The sequence below is a fragment of the Schistocerca cancellata genome, chromosome 8, assembly GCF_023864275.1.
Source record: "Schistocerca cancellata isolate TAMUIC-IGC-003103 chromosome 8, iqSchCanc2.1, whole genome shotgun sequence".
Taxonomy (NCBI): domain Eukaryota; kingdom Metazoa; phylum Arthropoda; class Insecta; order Orthoptera; family Acrididae; genus Schistocerca; species Schistocerca cancellata.
The window spans coordinates 574102498-574119192 of NC_064633.1; the positions used below are offsets into that span (position 1 = coordinate 574102498).

Genomic DNA, 16695 nt, shown 5'->3' on the forward strand with positions numbered 1-16695 from the left:
ATTTTTCCTTCGTGGAATGTTTCCTTCTATTATAACCATATATATATATATATATATATATATATATATATATATATATATATATATATATATATATATTTTTTTTTCTAGAAAAAACAGTATTGTAACCAGCTGTACAAGTGTTCACCCAGAAGTGGCAAAGACCATCTTCGCGACGGTGGCAGACAGCAGCAACGTGTGCCAGAGATCATTCTGGGAGAGCTGGCTGCTATACAACAAAACGACAGCCACAAGAAATTATATATTGTTTTTTAAAGAATAACGGTAGTGCCCTATGTTTGTCTAGATTTAGGGTTCAGCTACAGTTTTGTTGAAAGACAATACTGTGAAAAGGAAAGTTGCTACTCACCATATAGCGGAGATGCTGAGTCGCAGATAGGCACAACAAAAAGACTGTCACAAACAATAGCTTTTGGCCGGTAAGGCCTTCGTCAGAATTAGGGGGCAAACACACACAGACACATTCATGCAAACCCAACTCACACACACATTACTGAAATCTCAGGCAATTGAGGTCACAGTGTGTGTATGTGTGTGCCGCCGTTGATACTTTGCTAGGAGAATTCGATATCCATTATCAAGACAATTAGAAATTTTCTATGAATTTTGTTAGAAAGGTTTCAGCAGCTTGTAATGAGTGCATTTATATTATTAAAGCAAGATTAGATAATACAGTAATGATACTAGGACACAATCAGTGGAACTGTTTGATGAATTTTATCTGAAAGTAGCTCCTTGTAATTTTGTTTTGTATTTGACCTGCGGTCAAGCAATCTTTGAATGATGGGCATAGTGTAGCATTTTTGGTACACTGTGTTAGTTTGAAGATTGGTATTTGTGTGTCATAGATACGACTGCAAATGAAAGTCTAACAAGGTCCAGTTTTATTGCCTGTGATAGTTTGTTGCACATGCCAAAGGATTTGGGTGTTGCTTATATTTTGGAGAATTTGGGATAAGCACACTCTCAGGTGGTTTAGTGTTAGCTATTTGTGTAGATTTGTGGAGGATAGTGTTACTAGGAGGCAGTAACTTCTTGTACAGTGTGGAGTATTTAATAATCGAGTGTTGTTCTCAAGTTTTTCTTGATCGTAGGATCAACTACAGGAACAAATAGACCAAAAGTGAATTGCAATTACCAGTATAATTAGTCCGTACTCTTCGTTAATGACACAGTTATAGATATTCCCTTGCCCTAGCTGCACCAATTGAAGACGGAAAATCCAACTGCTATCATTATTCTAGTAGTACGTGATGAGTTATCAAACAAGAACAGTTTCTGGAAAGGATTGTTGCACTTGAAACATGGATACCAGATTCCGAACCAGAACTGAAATCTCAGTTGTCACAATGGGAAAGTTCCAACCCTCCATACCTAACAAAATGCTGCCACCAACAATCAAAAATGATTTTTGCGTATGACATGAGTGGAGTCATCGCTACAAATGAAGTGTCCCAGGGGATGCCTGTAACAGATGCAGAATACAAGCTGTTTCTGCAAAATGTTATGCACCTGAAAATTTGTCAAAGGAAGCCTGACACACTTGCAGCTAGTGCCCTCATTCTGCATGATAATGCGAAACTGCGTATTGTCCTATTTGTGAGAACAATGCTTGACAAATATGGATGGGAAATACTTCACCAACCACCATGCAGTTCTGATATGAGCCCACCATACTTTGATGTGTTTCCCACACTGAAGAAACAACTAGATGGAACATGTTTTGATACAACTGATAAAGCTTCCAGTGAGGTGATCAAAAGTAATCAGACATCTCAACAACGAAGGTGCCCTAGCCAGAATATAGAAAGTTGCCAAAATATTGGGAAGTGGTTACAAGCAAGAATGGAGATTACAATGAAAGCCTGTTAAGGTATTTTGTAAAGTAAATTATTTTCTTCTGTTCTATCTCACAGCATGCAGAACTTTTGAAATGACCCTTGCATACTTGAAGTTAGTTGTCTTCGAACATATTATTTAAGGAATGACACTTGGTGAGTACTTCCCAATGGAGAAGTCAAATGGTCTGGCAAAACATTCATAACACACAGAAACTGCATTTGTCACTGGTTCCAATGTGAGGTTGACTGCCTCTGGAAATACATTTGCATTATGCCATTCAACAGAGAGAATCCAATAAACCCCTTCATTGGCACAAGCTGAGGATGCTACTCCACCACCAGATGATGAGCAACTGCCATCACTGCTCCAGCAAACTTCCCAGCCACATGACTTGGTCTTAATCTGCAGCAATAGCCACTGGCTCCTCTCAGTTCCCAGCTTTATCAATAGGTGGCAGTGTGTCACTACAGGTGTTATACAAACTCCAGTAGGGGATATTTACTGCCACCTCAGCCAACTGTACCCTTGTGAATTTGCTACCCACATTGTTCATAATTTCTTCCAGCATTGGGATTGGCATTGCCACCAACTTTACATCTCACATTAGCTGATGGCATGGCAGAACCCACTTCTACAACCCCTATAGCACAATACCACAAATCATATATTTCACCTACCCTGCAGGTGTCAGGCTAATACCAACCAAGAATTTGCTAGCATATTTGGGCAGATGGTCCCTGCATTTCTGTCTGCCATGGAAGTGAAGCCACCTACTGCAGAACAAATGAACTGCTTACACTGTCATCTTCTCAAGGGTCTGTGATGAGGCACTATCAGGTTGCACACACCACTGTTATCTGCTGAGCTTCTAGGTGCCTTACAACTGATGCCAATGAAGCTGTTCAGGCAGTTCTGATTGAACCATTCAAAAATGGCTCTGAGCACTATGGGACTTAACTTCTGAGGTCATCAGTCCCCTAGAACTTAGAAGTACTTAAACCTAACTAACCTAAGGACATCATACACACCCATGCCCGAGGGAGGATTCGAGCCTGCGACCATAGCGGCCGCGCAGTCCCAGACTGTAGCGCATAGAACCGCTCGGCCACTCTGGCTGGCTTGAACCATTCCATCAACTACTTGGGAGCCCAACGAAGGAAAAGAACAGCAACAAAATGTCACCATTTCTAGTCAAGTTCTCTGTTTTCTTTGCACTACCATGTGCTTGCTTGTGTGAACACTTGTACAAAATTAGTAGCACAAAAAGGTACCATATTTAGTTGAATCAAGAATGGTAAAAATGTATTATTTCCTACAGATCATTTTTATTTTTATAATAAAGTATTTGCTACAGTCAACTGGAGAAGAACACAGGTTCAGGAAAAGGAATGGGCCCATTTTAGTAGTGCTTATTGTCATAGTCTACTCACCAGATTTTCCAAGATGCAACACAGAAGCCATAATAAGCATAGCTTCTGCAGTAAACCTGTTTTGTCGACGGATATCTGGTACAGCTGTGCAATAACGCAGTGCTAGTTTCGCTAAGGTTGTTCCCAAAGCTGCTCCAATAAAGAAGTCACCTTCCATTAAATACTGACGAAGGGGAGGTCTTGCTTCACCTTTCTTTGCCACGCTAGTGAGAGAAATTGCTTTCTTTGTAATGAAGGCACATTTATTAAAGCATATAACTTTATGTGGATTATTATAGCCATTTTATGTTATTAAAGTATAAAAATAATAGTTACAAAAATGTCTCTTTGATAATTTCCAAGTGTACATAATGGAAAGAAAGGGAGATTACAATTTATCTCACTGACCCTGTATTCATTATAGATAAAGCAGCTGCTCATCTAGGTTACAAGGGGAAGCCAATGAAGTGAAAAATTGCTACGTTAACAATATAAAATGGTAGGCTGAGAGAACGATTGGAGGCTGGGGTAATGAGGATGGATGGGGGCAGTTAAGGGGGACGAGATGAGTTGGAGGGAAAGGGAGGGGCAGAGAAGAGGGGGGAGGGAGAGAGAGGGGGGAGGGGGAGAGAGGGAGGGGGGAGGGGGGAGGGGGAGAGAGAGAGAGAGAGAGAGAGAGAGAGAGAGAGAGAGAGAGAGAGGGAGGGAGGGAGGGGGAGGGGGAGAGAGAGAGAGATAGAGAGAGAGAGAGAGAGAGAGAGAGAGAGAGAGTTGATTTTGAAATGGTAAAGGGGAGGGAAGGGGAGGGGAGGTGGAGTTGATAAACTGATTCAGGGCGCCCAGTTTATTCTATTAAGAGAATTCCCTGAGGTTTCCAGGTTTAAATTTCTTATTTCTTTAAATACATTTTGTGCGTATTTACTCAACAACTTGTAAGTGATTATTATCAGTTCAACCATGATGGTAAAAATATATATATATTAAACTGAAGACTTTTTCTTTGTTTGATAAATAATGTTCAGTGATAAAATTTGTAGAAAAGTTAAACTATAAAACTGAATATGTTTTATTATAAATTTCGAAAAAAAAAAAAGAACCTCAAACTAGGTATAATGCCATCATGGACATGGTGACATTCAATGACTGATCATGCTTTCACAATGTACAAGATAACACAAACAGGTAAGTACAGCGCAACTTCAGTCTCAAAAAAAAAAAAAAAAAAAAAAAAAAAAAAAAAAAAAAAAAAAAAAAAAAAAAAAAAAAAAAAAAAAAAGCCTATTTTATTTCTGTGTGTAAGCAATGTATACAATGTATGTTAAAAGTTATACTGCGTATCAATTGCTAGTACAGAAGGGGAAAACGGGAGGGGGGGGGAGGGGGAGGGGAGGAGAGGTTATAACTCATACTACAAGGTAATTATTGTTTATGCTGGGACAAACCCATATCAATTGTTGCACAATGAGGAGGTGGTTGTCAGTAAAACTAGAAACATGATTTGATTGCCGAAGGTATTCATTGCACCAAGATTGGTATTAAATGACATATTTCACAGAAGACTGATAGGAAAAAATTATAAGTAATAAGGGAAACTAAGGGGGGGGGGGGGTAAATTTACTAAAGAAATTAAAAATAAAAACATCATAAAAAGATATATTTAGAATGATAGATAATAGCAAGTGCACATTTTTTATGCACATAAAAATTAACCTTCATTCTAAGAGACAAAATAAAATCATTGGTCAACATCAAAAATGATACAAAAACACTATGGAGTAGACAATACGTTCAGAATGTACTGTACACCTTACTGCAGAGTCTACAAAAATACAACAAGCAAAGATATTATACAATAATAAATTAGTAAAGGAATCTAACAACAAAATGAAAGGCATTTGAAGTGTTGTAAACATGAAACAAATAACAAGCCAAACAATAAAAAGAAAACTTTAAACTGGACCTAAATTATATTTTTAATGACCAACTTAGTAAAATAGTTGAGGGGAAAAAAAATACCACACACTTTCTTTACAAACATCTTCATGACAAACCAGGAAAGGCTTTTTGATGTCCTAGGTCACTACCAATCCATTGAGATTCATCACTTTCATCGTCATTGTCTGGACTCACTATGCACATAAAATATTTACTTTTCCAACAACTCTGTCAGGAAACTGCGTGGAGGTCATCGAGACCCCATATTCTTCCCCAAACTTTGATCCTCCCCATCTTTTCAAAATAAGTTGTACACAGTCTGTCAGCTAAATATACTACTAATCATTCAAATACTGACTTTATCCTGAAATCCTCCAGAAATCTCAGGCCACCATGGCTTAATCACACCTGAATACATGCTAGAGAAAGAAGAGAAAATCATTTTTCCCTAAAATCCACAGTACCAAGTTGGATTAGGATTTAGAACTCAACTGCTATACCAAGGGTAATTCTCCCTTAACCTATGATTTAAGTTCCAACAGGTTTTAGCATATGCTTCAGTAATGATTCGGCTATTTCAGTCTCATAATCAATGTAACTCTGAATTTTCATGTTATTTATTTTGTTGCGTAAAATGCATGAACTGAGTAGATCAATACTGAACAGAAAGATAATTTTTCGGTGTCCTTTAACATGTCTTCTCTTGATTGGGAAGCTTGTTAGTATTTGGTCTTGTTGGTCAGTTCCAATCATTCCCTTACTGTACTCAACAACACAACTCGATTTCGAAGTACAATTAGACCCTTGTGTAATGATCCCTACTGTTTCATCTTTTGTCATAATAATTTGAACATCTTGGTTATCTTTCCATTTTACAGGAATTATTCGATTACAGCTCCTCATTCTGTATCCCCCCTTTTAATTTTACTTTACAGAAATCTTTTGGCATATTCTTTCTATTCGCATTTACATTTCACACTTGTTTTATAACTGTACAATAGCGTCTTAAATAGTTTTGGCGAAGAGTACCAATTATCTAGGTACAAAGTGTGTCCTCTGTGTAACACCGACTGTGATGGCTCTTTGACAACACTTTCAGAGGCACTACCATCACAATTTATCTTTTTATGGCCTGTATATATTTTAAAGCCATAGCAATAAACTGAATCTGACTCACATAATTGTACAGTTATAAAACAAGTGTGAAATGTAAATGCGAATAGAAAGAATATGCCAAAAGATTTCTGTAAAGTAAAATTAAAAGGGGGGATACAGAATGAGGAGCTGTAATCGAATAATTCCTGTAAAACTTAATACCAAACTGTGTCCTTTTTGATGGATTGAATTGCCTGTAAGATATGCGTCCCTTATATTTCATGAGATATTCATCAATAGTAATATCCTGTTTTGCTGTAATATCCTGTTTCGCTGTATATGTTACTTTAAATTTTTGATTAAAATACTTGGTCACAGGTCCTATTTCGCTCAATTTGCCTGTATTAGCAACCAGATCATTATCTGTGAAGTGCAAACATCTTGTACTTTGCAAATATCTTTTTAACGGCTCTGTTTTTCTAAACATGGGCATTTCCGTAACAGCCCTCTATTATCAGTTCAGCTGAATTCTTGGTTTTATTCCTCTGCAACATTATTATGAACAATGAAAAATATCTTTCAATTTCATTTCACTCAACAGGAAACCAACTGTTATTGATTCTTTGTATTTTCTTTGGGTTGGTTCATATTTGTTCTGTGCACTGGTTAGTCTTGCTTATAATGTTCTCACAGAACATGTTATCAAATATTATATCAAATATATCTAGTTTTCTTTTATTTACTCCTACCAGATGTAAGGTTGCCTCTTTTATGCCAGGGGTCATTGTATAGTTCCAGATTTTTGGACTACATGTTTCTTTCCAAATCCAGGGCTCCAATAGTTGAGTCTTGAGAATCTTTGTCAGCAGTATCATCCTCAACAACTAAATGGTTGTATTTTTGTCATACAGGATGTGTGAAGTCACTACTGTCACTGTCAGTAGCAGAAGTATCAATGTAATGCTCATTTTATACTCACAACATTTAAGTTTTGAAAACATTTTCTGGAGATACATCTTAAATAATAAAGAACATGCAAATGTGACCAATAATAACATGTAATTAAATGTTATACAGTGAGATAATAAAATCCATCACAAGACTGGCTTGTGCTGTGTGTGGTGGGGCATATCTCAAGTCACTACTGTCGTACCACAGGTCAGGCTCATAATTATCACATTTGGCCCAAATAGCAGACCATGAATCTCACACATGGTTATAGGTTTTGGAGTTAATTTATGCCTTGTACTGAAATGGACACTACAAAAGAGTTGCAACCAGTTCGTGATATTTCCCATCACATGAGGCAGTTAGTTTGCACCTGAATACAGCAAAGAAATGCACAGCCAGAGCTCACGTGTCCAAATGAGCTGTCAGGGAAAATTACAATAGGGCATGGTGCTAACAATGTTCAGTACAGTTAATATCTTTTTTCAGCTGTATGGCAGTTACACAATTCAAAGTGCTGGCGGGCAGAAAGTGCTGGCGGGCAGAAAGTGCTGGCGGGCAGAAAGTGCTGGCGGGCAGAAAGGGCTGGCGGGCAGAAAGGGCTGGCGGGCAGAAAGGGCTGGCGGGCAGAAAGGGCTGGCGGGCAGAAAGGGCTGGCGGGCAGAAAGGGCTGGCGGGCAGAAAGGGCTGGCGGGCAGAAAGGGCTGGCGGGCAGAAAGGGCTGGCGGGCAGAAAGGGCTGGCGGGCAGAAAGGGCTGGCGGGCAGAAAGGGCTGGCGGGCAGAAAGGGCTGGCGGGCAGAAAGGGCTGGCGGGCAGAAAGGGCTGGCGGGCAGAAAGGGCTGGCGGGCAGAAAGGGCTGGCGGGCAGAAAGGGCTGGCGGGCAGAAAGGGCTGGCGGGCAGAAAGGGCTGGCGGGCAGAAAGGGCTGGTGGGCAGAAAGGGCTGGCGGGCAGAAAGGGCTGGCGGGCAGAAAGGGCTGGCGGGCAGAAAGGGCTGGCGGGCAGAAAGGGCTGGCGGCAGAAAGGGCTGGCGGCAGAAAGGGCTGGTAGAAGAAAGGGCTGGTAGAAGAAAGTGCTAAGCCGCAAGGTCACTCCATGAGTTAGCGTGAGTTACATGTTTGGTTAAATTAAAAAACAATAACATAAATACAATAAACCAAACAAATTATAAAGCTGGGGGGTGCAGCAACATGGGTATCATGTTTTTCACCTCTACATTAGAGGGTACTACATTTTTCTTTCAGTGCCTCTCTCAGCAATCTCAAGTTATGGAAGTAACTGAATATTTAATGACTATGAAAAATACTGAATTACTGAAGAATGGTGAGATGCGTTTGACATTTGCTAAATATGTGGACAGTGCGATTAGAATAGATTAATTATTCATTCCATAGATCCATAAAAGAGGGAATCCTCCTGGGTGTGGAACATGTCAGATAAACACATTACTAAAATGCAATTAGAAAAACTTAAGTTTCATTAATTTTAATTATCCTCAGTGAATAAACAGTAAAATTATGTGCATGAATTAAATTTAAACTTCTAATATTTACAAGTTTAATACTTATATCTGCTTTCATTAAATCCATCATTCAGACATTTGCTAGTTTCTTGGCTATTACAACCAAGTATTGTCAAAAATGAAAGTAAATTATTCATTTCGGTGATCCTCAGTTAAGAACAGTCAGATTATGTACAAGATTTAAAATTAAACTTCCACTATTTACAGACTTAAGACTTACATCTGCTTTCCCCACATCCATCATTCACACAGTAAGTTACTTGGCTGTTACAAACTAGTATTATCAAAAATTAAAGTATAATAAATTTTCATTAAAGTGGTCTACTGCACTTGTTGAGAAACTCATGGATGGAGTAGAAGGAGTTGGCTACCAAAAATTCTTTTAAATTATGTTTAAATTGTGCCTTGTCTGAAACTAAACTCTTAATGGTTTCTGGTAACTTATTAAAAATATGCTTTGCTGAACACTGGACTCCTTTCTGGGCAAGAGTAAGTGATTTTAAACCTCTATGTATACTGTTCTTATTCCTAGTATTGATACTGTGTACTAAGCAGTTAGTTGGAGAAAAGAGATGTATTATTTACAACAAACTTCATTAAGGAATAAATATACCGAGAAGCTGTGGTTAATATGCCCAATTCTTTGAATAGGTAAATATGATACCATATGACATAATGGAGTGAAAATAAGCAAAATATACCAGTTTTTTATATTTATATCTCCTATGTCTGACATCAGTCACATTGCAAACACAGACTTGTTTAGGCGCTTTATCAGTTCGTTAGTATGTTGCTCCCAACTGAATTTATTATCAAGTTGTAATCCCAAGAATTTTACACTCTCAACTTCTCCTATTTCCATGTCATCATATTTTATACACACACCAGAAGGAAATCTCTTGGAAGTTCTGAACTGCAATAGGGGCTCTTTTCAAAGTTTAATGACAGTGAATTGGCTATGAACCACTTATTAATGTCAGTAAAAATTTGATTAGTTGCCCTTTCTAAATTTATATTTGATTTACTATTTATTGCAATGTTTGTATCATCTGCAAATAATACAAACTTGGCATCTGGCAATATAAGACTACAGACAAATCAAGACACACTCATTGGATTTGTTGACTTAGAAAATGTGTTTAGTATAAAATGGTGCGAGATGTTCGAAACTCTGAACTAACAGGAGTAAGCTTTAAGGTAAGATGGGTAATATACAATATGTATAATAACTATGAGGGAACAATAAGACTGGAAGACCAAGAACAAGCTGCTGAGATTTAAAAAGGGTGTAATACAGGGATGCAGTTTTTCATCCCTACTATTCAGCCTCAACATCGAAGAAGCAACAACAGAAATAAAAGGTTCAAGAGTGGGATTAAAATTCAAGGTGAAAGAATGTCAATGATAATATTTGCTGATGCCATTGCCATTCTCAGTGAAAGTGAAGATGAATTACAGGATCTGTTGAATGTAATGTACAGTAAAATGAGTACAGAATATGCACTGACAGTAAACTAGAAAAACAACAAGAGCCACGAGAAACAGAAGAAATGTGAACGGCAAGTAACTTGTTGAAACTGATGATGACAAAGTAGATGAAATTAAGGAAGCCTGCTGCCTTGGGAAGGAAATAACCTAACACGGGTGAACCAAGACAGACAAAACAAGCAGGTCAGCAAAGGGAAAGATGACATTCCTGACCAAGAGAAGTCTGCCGGTATCAAACACAGGCCTTAATCTGAGGAAGAAATTTCTAAGAATGTACATTTGGGTCACAGCATTGTATGGTAGGGTATCATGGATTGTGGGAAAACCAGAACATGAGATAATTAAAGCATCTGAAATCTGATGCTACATAAGAATGGTGGATATTAGGTGGACTGAAAAGATAAGGAACGAGGAGGTCCTCCACAGAATTGACGGAGAAAGGAACATAAGATGAGAAAAGACAGGATGATAGGAGACGTGTTAATGACACCAGAAATAACCTCTGTGGTACTATAAGACACTGTAGAGAATGGAAACTGTAGGAGAAGATAGACAATGGAAAACATCCAACAAATAATTGAGGACATGGGGGTTAGCAAAGGAGAGGAATTTATTGTGGGCTGCCTGAAACCAGCCAGAAGATGACTTTTTTAAAAAAGAGGGAGGGAAGAAAAACATTCAAATACTGGTTGGTAGCTGAATGGGTATTACAGAGATTAAACCGTGTCATACAGCAGATAATCACATAAATTCTGTATCATTTACAAATGTGAGACACTTGTTCTTTGCTGGCTGAAGACTGCACAATAGCTGGGTTAATGAGTAGTTTCTACATTCATAATTAAAAACTGTTAGTTAACCCACATTTCCAAAATATAACAGACTACACAGCTCATTGACAGTAACTGCTCCCTGCAAGCAGTAACATATTACCTCAAAGTTAAATAACTATGATAGTCTCTGATGGTTTTCATTTTTAGACAGTGTTAACTGATTTGTACAGTAAATATGTACCCTAATATTTTGAAGCTTATATACTAGTTCATTTACAACAACATACAACATTCTTCCAGCAGACTTTCTGCTCACACTTATTAAAATGAATTGTCATTTGATATTTGTCATATGGTGCTACATTGTTGTCAGCTGCACCTCAGTTAATATACTGCTTGGGAATTGCTAAGCAACAACTGACACTTACTAAGACTATGGAACAACTGACATCTGATAGCAAAATGAAATGTAGAGAATGGGTCATGTTAACTGCCGCGAAGCCTGTGCATGAACACACTGTATGCATTCGACAGTTCATGATATTTGTGTGCTTACGATCATGGATGACCAGTTGGATGACTTGAAGCTGGGCAAAGAGTCACTACTGTGGCCAAAGTAACGGCTGTGTCCAAAAGTGTCATTTTGCGATTAAAAATGGGCCGCTGAAGGTGGAAATGCGACGTGAAAACATGTCAGTGGTCACAGATGTATCATGACATTTTAAGAGGATCAATACATAGCCATAGTGGTTAAAAGAGACAGACATCTCACTCCTAGGAAGACTGCTGCAGATCTTGCAACAGCTACCAGTTCACATGTCTCTCCTAGAACCATTTCACAGCAATTAAATCAGGTTACTTTGTATGCTCAAAAGCCTGTTAAATGCATCTCACTTCAACCATGCCATTGCTGGGAAGGAGTTCGTTTGTGTAGAGAACATGTTGATTGGGGTCAGCAACAGAGCAGCGGGTGGGGGAGGAGGACATTACACACCGCAGAATGTTCATGAATGTCATCAGCATGGCCTATGCATTACACGGTGTGGGCAGGCATTATGCACAATGGTCAAACACGGCTGCATATTTTTGTGTGAGGTACTGTTACAGCACAGTGCTATTGCAGGGAGATTATTCTGGATCATGTCCATTTGTTTAGGGGTGCAGTAGGTCCCGACTTTCTGTTTATGGATGACAATGACCGCCCACATAGTAACGCTGAGGTGTCGGACACACTAGAAAGTTAAGATACTGAACTTATGGAATGGCCTATTTACTCTCTGGACCTGAACCCTATAGAGCATGCCAAAGATGTTCTTGGCAGATGTCTTTCTCAATGAATCCTCCCATAGCCATGCAAGAAATGAACACCAGCTTGAAACAGCAGTGGGACAATATCCTGCAAAAACTCCTCAAAAATTTGGCAGCCAGTATGAACAACAGGTGCAAAATGTGGGGACTAATGACCTCCGAAGTTGAGTCCCACAGCGCTCAGAGCCATTTGAACCATTTTGCAAAATGTGCATTACGGCCAAAGAGTGGCATATTCCTTACTGAGGGTCAGATATCATCCTTTATGTTGGGAATCTGAACAGTGCAAACATGAAAGTTTTTTACGTCTGTTATCTTGCTTTTCCATGTGGTGAAATCTGTACCATTTTTCATTATAATTATACCACACCACCTCTATTATATATGTCATCCTACATTGCTTGTGATTATTCCTGTCAAATCATGTGTCTGTTCCTTAGCAACTGTCAGAGTATGCAGAGCACATTTTTTCCTCCATTGAGGTTGGTGACAAGTTGTCTGGAGTCCTGGCAAAGCTTGATAATGTGTTGTGTGTAAACAGCATATTAATTGCAAACTGTAAGCGAATTAAATTTTATAACAATAAGAATATAATAGAGGGGAAACATTCCATATGGGAAAAATATATCTAAAAATAAAGATGCTGTAACTTACCAAACGAAAGCGTTGGTATGTTGATAGGAGACAATAAAAAACACACAAACACACACACAAATTTCAAGCTTTCGCAACCCACGGTTGCTTTATCAGGAAAGAGGGAAGGAGAGGGAAAGACGAAAGGATGTGGGCTTTAAGGGAGAGGGTAAGGAGTCATTCCAATCCCGGGAGCGGAAAGACTTACCTTAGGGGGAAAAAGGGACAGGTATGCACTCACGCATGCGCGCGCACCCACCCACCCACACACACACACACACACACACACACACACGGTGTGTGTGTGTGTGTGTGTGTGTGTGTGTGTGTGTGCGCGCGCGCGCGATTGCATACCTGTCCCTTTTTCCCCCTGTTGTTGTTGTGGTCTTCAGTCCTGAGACTGGTTTGATGCAGCTCTCCATGCTACTCTATCCTGTGCAAGCTTCTTCATCTCCCAGTACCTACTACAACCTACATCCTTCTGAATCTGCTTAGTGTAATGATCTCTTGGTCCCCCTCTATGATTTTTACCCTCCACACAGCCCTCCAATGCTAAATTTGTGATCCCTCGATGCCTCAGAATATGTCCTACCAACCGGTCCCTTCTTCTTGTCAAGTTGTGCCACAAACTCCTCTTCTCCCCAATTCTATTCAATACCTCCTCATTAGTTATGTGATCTACCCATCTAATCTTCAGCATTCTTCTTTAGCACCACATTTCGAAATCTTCTATTTTCTTCTTGTCCAAACTATTTATCGTCCACGTTTCACTTCCATACATGGCTACACTCCATACAAATACTTTCAGAAATGATTTCCTGACACTCAAATCAATACTCGATGTTAACAAATTTCTCTTCTTCAGAAACACTTTCCTTGTCATTGCCAGTCTGTAAGACTGTTCCCCCTAAGGTAAGTCTTTCCGCTCCCAGGATTGGAATGACTCCTTACCCTCTCCCTTAAAGCCCACATCCTTTCGTCTTTCCCTCCCCTTCCCTCTTTCCTGATGAAGCAACCGTGGGTTGCGAAAGCTTAAAATTTGTGTGTGTGTTTTTTATTGTCTCCTATCAACATACCAATGCTTTCGTTTGGTAAGTTACAGCATCTTTATTTTTAGATATATTACATTTTATAACAGCGCACTGGCAACAGCGGACAGTTCATGTATAACAATGAGAGCATTGCAGGAACTAAGGTTCAGGGTATAAAGTATCAATCAGAAAGTAATTTCAATGAGACTACAGTATACAATTTTGTGCTCTGCAAATATCTTGAACTAAAAGTTTGGGTCAGTTCTAGTGTAAGATTCCACCCATCAGCTTTCAGCAACGACTTTATACGTAAGGCAAAAGACGCGACATAGAGGTGATGTTTGAAAGCAACTGATCATATTCTTAAACAAATGAATGTAACATACAATAAAACATAGACCATTGTTATATATGGTCTACGCAATAAAATTAAAATTACAGCTCATGTGATTAGTTACTTAGCCACAAATTATATCGAAAAAGATTTGGAGGTAATGAAAATAAATAAGAACAGAAAAAGAGAAATATACACATCTGAAGTAAGTATCATTGCAATTTATGTGAGTGAGAAAATTACAGAAAATCTTTAAATACATCAGAGTATAGCACATGGTGAAGATGTAATATTATGAAATAGCGTTTTAATGATGACTATTGAATCTAACGGGGCTATCGTGGTAAAGTGGTGGGTTTTGGCGAGCAGAAACTAAAATGGTAAAATGAAATAAATAGTTAGAAAAGCCTGTACACAAATATCGAAAATTCACAAAAAATAACAAAGACTGCAATCGGTAACTACAAGTAAGTTATATAGGTCAGTCCTATATACCAATTTCAACCATGGTTCATTATTTATATCATTTTTTCAGCAGGTGTTTGGACTAATAATAGGATTTCTGCATTTGTAATTGCTCTTTGAACTCTGTGACAAAGAAACAAATACTGGAATCGGTAACTAGAATCCAGCTATATCAGTTAGTTCTAGTTATCAATTCCAACCATTACACAGTTCATTACTTAGACCATTTTTGCGACAAGTGTGTGCACTACAGTGTTACAGGATTTCTACGTTTAGTATTATTCTCTTCACTACCAAGAAAAAGAAAAAAAATATCTTGGAGTCGGTTCCTACAATACTTGTTACTTTTTCGCAGGAGTTCACAGATCAATAAGAACTCTAGCAATCCTACACACGTACTGCAGACATGACCAAAATTATGAACCATTGAACGGCTGGAATTGGTAACTAGAATTGACAACATGTACAGGTCAATTCTAGTTACTGATTCTAACGATAGCATGGTTCATTATTTAGATCATTTTTGCAGTGTGTGCACTGAAATGTAATAGGATTCTGCATTTGCAGTTGCTTCCTGAATTGCTGTGAAAAAGTAATTAATATTGCAATTGGTAGATAGAATTAACGTATATGTAGGTCAAGTCTAGTTACCAACTCCAATATTAGTTACTTTCTAGTGAATTCTCGTTATTTGTGTACTGGCTTTTTTTAAGGATTTCTGTGTTGGTTTCTCCATGTTTCATTCTACTGTTTTATATAGGTTACAATTTGTTTCTTTTTCCCCACTGTTGTTTTAAATTTTAGTTTCTCCCTGCCCAAACCCCTCACTTTCCTGCGATAGCCTCCATAGATTCAATTATTATTATTTCTTTCCTTTCTCAGACATTATGTCTGGTTAAAAATGGAAAGTGACACGGACCTTGATCAAGCGTGACTTCCTTTTAACTGTACGGTATATGTTAAATTGCATTTAGGAACTTTCGGGTAATTGAACATGTATCAATAATTACAGATTTCTGTAGCTGTATATATACGTTTGGATTTAGCTGTATTGCGTTGATGTACTGGTGGGTATTGTGTGGTATGACTCCAATTATTATTATTATTATTATTATTAACCTTATTTTATAATATTACTACTTCACCATGCACTATATTGTTATGGAATGTAAAGGTTCTCCGAGGTTTCCTTACTCACATAAATTAAGACAGTAATTTATTTCACACATATATACTTCTATTTTGCTATGTTCTTATTTATTTCTGTTATCTCCAATTCATTTCGACATAATTTGTGGCTAAGTTAATAATCACATGAATTGTGATTGTTAATTTCATTGTTTACAAATATCATCTGCAGCATCCATGCCTCTAGTATGACGTCATTCCTCAAAGCTGATGAGTGGAATTGGGCACTAGAGTTTATCCCAAAGTTTTATGTGAGAATGGCCATTTTGTTTTTCTTGGAAAATGCAGTTTTTGCCTTTCAAATTGCATTTACATGGAAAGGTTTTCTTATGAAAAGTTAAGGATGATAATGAGTTAAGGATGATAATGATCACACCAAGGTTTTACAGCAACTAAGCACTCTAATTGCAAGAATATAAAAGTATATCTATTTTCCCAAATCATCATGAATAAATCAAGAAGAGATGCAGTAAGAAATGTCCTGGCAGAAGATAAAGATGTAAGAGTATAGGAGAGAACGCACTGGATAGTAGAAGTAATGAACTATTGATAAGTGCACAAAAAAGAATGTGCCTGTCAATGATTAACACTTCTACAATTCAACTCAGTGAGTTGTCTCCTTTAAAGTATTTAAATGCACACATATGTGTGCTCCAGTTCATTAAAGTATTCACCTGAAAGCTAGTGAACTTTTCATTCTTTTT

General features: G+C 38.1%; 1 protein-coding gene across 1 annotated transcript in view; it reads right to left on the bottom strand.

Annotated features, from left to right (window-relative positions):
* Positions 1-16695, bottom strand: part of LOC126094762 (coatomer subunit beta) — a 116648-nt gene that overhangs the window by 26433 nt on the left and 73520 nt on the right. The window contains exon 12 of the mRNA XM_049909313.1: positions 3294-3496. Coding sequence (XP_049765270.1) covers positions 3294-3496 — 203 coding nt within the window. The remainder of the gene's footprint in view (positions 1-3293; positions 3497-16695) is intronic.